Raw genomic sequence first — 5147 nt, forward strand, 5'->3', positions numbered from 1 at the left:
AATATGAACATTAATCTATAAAAAGAAAACACAGTGACTGTCTTAAAGTCTAAAGTCTGAAAGCAAAGACAACAATACCTGTTTGATAGGAAAGTTAGAACAAGGAATAAAAAAATTGCACTATCAGTTTTCATTAAACCTGATGAAAAACACAAAACATATTGAAAATTTTAATATTCTAAAAACTATACAGGTAACCCCCATATAACACAGGACTTCTATAGCAAGGATTCTCTCTAACACTTTTCAAGAATTGGGAACATCCCCCGTATAACACAGTGCTTTTATAGCATGGGTTCACTCTAACACGGTTCGGGAATTGGGTAAAACCCTCATACAACATAAAATGTAATAAAGGGTGCGTTCTTTTATACCTCCGCGTAACTCGACGCAAGCATTCTAATTTTTTTCGTCGCTACTTTGAATGCTCTTTCAACAAATAATCCATTTAATGGTTAAATTTTACAATTGGGACCCTTCTTTTGCCTCTAAAAGCTCATATTTTAAAATTATAGATTCCTCCATCACGATACTATCGATAGTGCGGACGCTGCCATCTTTCTTTCTTTCACTGTCGTTTCTAAATGCCTACAAACAGCAGCGCACTCCCGTTGCAGAGCAACCACTATTAACGAATGCACTCACAAACCGTTACCAGTTGATACTGCTCATGCTGAGATCATATTAAATGAATAATCCTCTGGTAAAATATTTACTTAAATAATAAATAAGTATTTTACCTATGAAAAAAAGAATAATAAATCTGATTTAAATAAAGATTTAACAACATGTTTTTTAATTTTTGGAACCTAACCCCCCTTTTTGCACTAGTTCTTTGTTTCGTATAACACAGATTCGCATAACATGGCAATTTTCTGGAACATAACTCCTTTGTTATATGGGGGTTACCTGTATACAAATTTGAGATAGGATGAGTGCTTACTTGAATAAAAAAAGTATCAAATGAAGGCGTTTTGCACTTAAAAGTTGTGAAATTTTGTACGGAGGATATTAGATTCTACCATATTGGAACCTTCCAATATTGTAGAACCTGAGGAAGGCCATTAAATATAGCCGAAAACGTTAGTTCGATTAAAGAAATTTCTAGAAAAAGAGTGGAAGGTTTTATAATACTTACTTACTTGTGTACGGAGGATTTTTTCCAAATTCTGAAATTGTGTTAGAGCAAAACCAGAAACTGTGTTGTACAGGGAGATATCCCTAATTTTCAAACTATGTTGTACTGGGGATACCTGTATTTAATTTGATTAATGATAATTATTTCAAAGTTGTAAATATGGATGAAACAGTTGTATCTTTTACATTTTTTCCATTCTTTAGTTATGTCTTCAATAATTAATTTGGTATTTAAATTATAAAAGATAGCAAATTTGAAAAAGAGTCTGGTAATATACCAAGTTGAAATTGTTTTGTAAACAGTTAGTTTTAGAGATAAATCATCAAAAGTTCAATATCAATAAAATTTTAAATTACTTATAAATAAAAGCATTGATTATTACTTTTTAGTGATATGAATGATGGTGGTTTGCAAAGAGTCACAAGTGAGAATAAAAGTGTATTCCAGTTGCATTCTTCAGAACTGTCTGATGGTGATTCGGGTAATTTAATATGTTACTGTAATAGAAAGAAATGTTTTATTTATTTCTTGTTTAATTAGAAAATTTTTACATATTAAATAGTTTTATTGTAGTTTTGTTTATTTTTAATTAGGAAATTCTGTGATAGTAGCTACTAGAATTGAACAAGCTCTGTCAGAAGTTGCATCTTCAGTTGGTGGTTTTCAACCCAAACCTGGTCCACAAACAGTTTGGTTACTACAGTTACACATCTGGCTGCTGATAGCTGAGCTTTATTTACATTTGGGTCAGGTATCAGAAGCAGAAGCGTGCATTCATGAAGCTTCCAGCATATTTCCACTGTGTCATCAATTAATGGTTATGGTAAGTCTGTTATTATAATTGATGATAATATCTTAAATATAATACTAATCACACTGCACTTTGTTTTCATTAAACTAGTGCTGGAAAATGTGCAAATGTTTTTGACCCCATTCAGAGGTCTGCCTCGGGTTAAAAATTTATCAAAATACAAAATTAAAGAAAAGAACAGAATTCTAATTGTAGAACTATAACTGCTATTTTTAAATTTACAAAATTTGAAAAACCTTTTTCAGATTTTACATCATTATAGTTCTACCATTAGAACTTGGTTCTTTTCTTTAAATTTGTATTTTAATACATTTTTAACCTGAGGCAGACCTCTGAACTGGGTCAAAAATGTTTGTTGTGATTAAACTAGTTAATGTAAAGTGTAGTATGATTGGTATATTTATTTCCAGTTTTTCTACAAGTGTTTTCTAGATATAATACCATGCAAATATCAAGAATGAGAAAAAATCTTAGATAAACAGATTCATAGTTAATGTAATCTCTGTAAAATATTAAAAAAAATATATTTTAAAAGTTTTCAGAAAACAATGTGATATGAATTTTATTGGCTTAAGATGATGGTATGAGTTTATAACCTGTGCATGATTATCATCTAGAGGCAAAGTTTTTATATAAAAAAATATAATCAGATTTATTTTAAAGCTGTTTTTTTTTATATTTTAACAGAAAGGCATGATCCATAAATATAAAAGAGAATATCATGAAGCTAAAACATGTTTTCAAAATGCAGTTGCTATTAACCCACTTCATGTGAAAGCTCTTCAACATTTAGTAAGTTTAATGATTTTAATTTATATCATTCAAAATTAATGCAAGACTGATTAAGAAAAGTAATATTTATGATTACTACATGAGTTATTAGTAAAATGTTTTAATCAGAAATTTAAAAAATGATTAGAACATTTTTTTAAATATACCTTAAATGTAATAAAATTATATACTAAAAGATTTATTTCATTTATTTTTTAATTTATCACATTTGTTGAAAAAAATAAATTACGAAAGATATTTTTAATGTTTAACTTTGCAACATTAGCAAAAGTTATGTTTACTTTATAATATGAATAATAATGTGGCATATCTTCTGTATTATCCATATATATAATCGAGATGAATTGATAATGATAATAATGATGATGATAATAATAATAAGTGCAGAGCCCAAACGGTTAGGAGTTGAAAGTTGAAATTTGGTACACAGTTAGGGCACTTCATGAAAACACACAAAAAGAAGGGATTTTTTGAAATTCCTCCCCCGGGGAAGAGGGACAGGATTAAGGCTTAACACTTCCATCAACAATAGAAGTGTTACATAACAATGGAATTGTTAAGAGAAAGTGACATGCAAGACACAGATGCAGTTTTTTTTTCGTTTTTGCGGGAAATTGAAGATATTTTTAGACCCATCTGAAAATTTTCTAATTAGTCTGGAAACGGGGGACCCAACTCTTGCTTCTGTGAAAACGGGTAAGGTTGACTATAACATAATAATCTTAATCTTTGCTATTGTTACTTTTGCCCGAGCAACGCTGGGCCTACCTGCTAGTCTTTATTAAAGTATTATCTACTGTTATATATAGAAATTCAAATATAACATTAATATACATTTTTCAAAATGTTTCTGCTTTTTTATCCTTGTTAACTAAACGTCACAGTTCTTTTAATATTATCTTCTTTACTTTCTTGATATATTTTAAGATGCTGGAAATTATTTACTAAAAAAAAAAGTTGGTTCTTTAGTGTCAATTTTTATTGTATTTCTCAATTATTTACATACTAAACTTAATTCAGGACAGTAAGTGAATAGTCAAAATCTGTTATGTAGATAGATAGAGATTTTTCCTCTCTAGAGAGAGATGTACCTCTATAATTTTAAAAAATTATAGAGGTACATTATGATGCAACTGAAATAGAAATTAAAAAATTTTTCTTTTTTAGAAATAGGCTTTTAATTATTGAATTAATTTAATATACAAAAATTCACACCTAAATGCTAATTCCAGCAGTAATTGAACAAAAATTTTAATGTTCGAACGTTTTTGGCCGTCTTTTAGAGGCTCTCCTCAGGAATGTATGAAACACATAAAAAAAAAAAAGTGTTCTATCATTCAAAAACTTCTAATCGTCAAATACAACTGTGTTTCAAATTTTTAAATATTTAAATGATGTTTAAATATTTAAAAATTTAAACGAAGTTTACAACATAAAAATTAATTATTTTTAAATAAAGCTATAAATAAATTATTATTACAGCGTTATAAAAATTAGCACGATGTAAACGACATGGAAATTGTTTTCTTTTACAAAGCAGAAAGATGAAAAAATAATTACACATACAATTATTATTGTGCTTTGTGGCAATGTAAATAATACTTCCACGATTGTGGAATTGGAATATAATCGGAGTTAATGCAGTTTCCCTTCATGGTTTCTATATAAATCTCAAGGGCCTCCAACAAACTTAAGTTGTGTCAGTCGAAGGCCCTATGCAAAAGAGTAGCTTCATCCCAACATGGGGAAACCCCGGATTCGGTAGCATACTGGGCTAGAGCAGTACTATACTTCTGCTTGGACACATTGTATTTGTGGTCTGGTACTCTATCCTCAAGGGATCTGTATGTAGATCCAAAGTATGCTATCTGACGATTGAAAGGGGTGTACAGCATTCCTTTGCATGACGAACGTTTCAATCATTGGATAACATACATCGGATTTACATACAGATTCCTTGAGGCTAGAGTATGGGACCACAAATATGATGTGTATAAGTGAAAGTATAGTACAAGTGGAAGTATAGTACTGCTCTAGCCCAGTATGCTACCAAATCAGGGGTTTCCCCATGTTGGGATGAAGCTACTCTTTTGCATAGGGCCTTTGACCGACACGACTTACGCTCATGGAGGCTCTTGAGATTTATATAGAAACCATGAAGGGAAACTGCATTAACTCCGATTATATTCCGATTCCACAATTGTGGAAGTATTATTTACATTGCCACAAAGCACAACAATAATTGTATGTGTAATTATTTTTTCATCTTTCTGCTTTGTAAAAGAAAACAATTTCCACATCGTTTACATCGCACTCATTTTTACAACGCTATAATAATAATTTATTTATAGCTTTATTTAAAAATAATTAATTTTTATGTTGTAAATGTAACAATTTTTATATCGT

The 5147-nt window shown here is 29.8% G+C and overlaps 1 protein-coding gene across 1 annotated transcript; it reads left to right on the forward strand.

Moving 5' to 3' along the window:
• Positions 1 to 830: 830 nt before the first annotated feature.
• Positions 831 to 2741, forward strand: LOC111617022 (tetratricopeptide repeat protein 7B-like; the record flags this gene model as incomplete). The annotated part of the gene is made up of 3 exons (XM_023358363.1): positions 831 to 1619; positions 1732 to 1961; positions 2637 to 2741. Coding segments are annotated over exons 1-3 (423 nt in total), but the record flags the coding sequence as incomplete, so codon positions are not given.
• Between the last annotated feature and the right edge of the window lie 2406 nt (positions 2742 to 5147).

The sequence above is a fragment of the Centruroides sculpturatus genome, unplaced genomic scaffold (genome assembly GCF_000671375.1).
Source record: "Centruroides sculpturatus isolate CEXI.00-Female unplaced genomic scaffold, Cexi_2.0 scaffold4541, whole genome shotgun sequence".
Lineage (NCBI taxonomy): Eukaryota > Metazoa > Arthropoda > Arachnida > Scorpiones > Buthidae > Centruroides > Centruroides sculpturatus.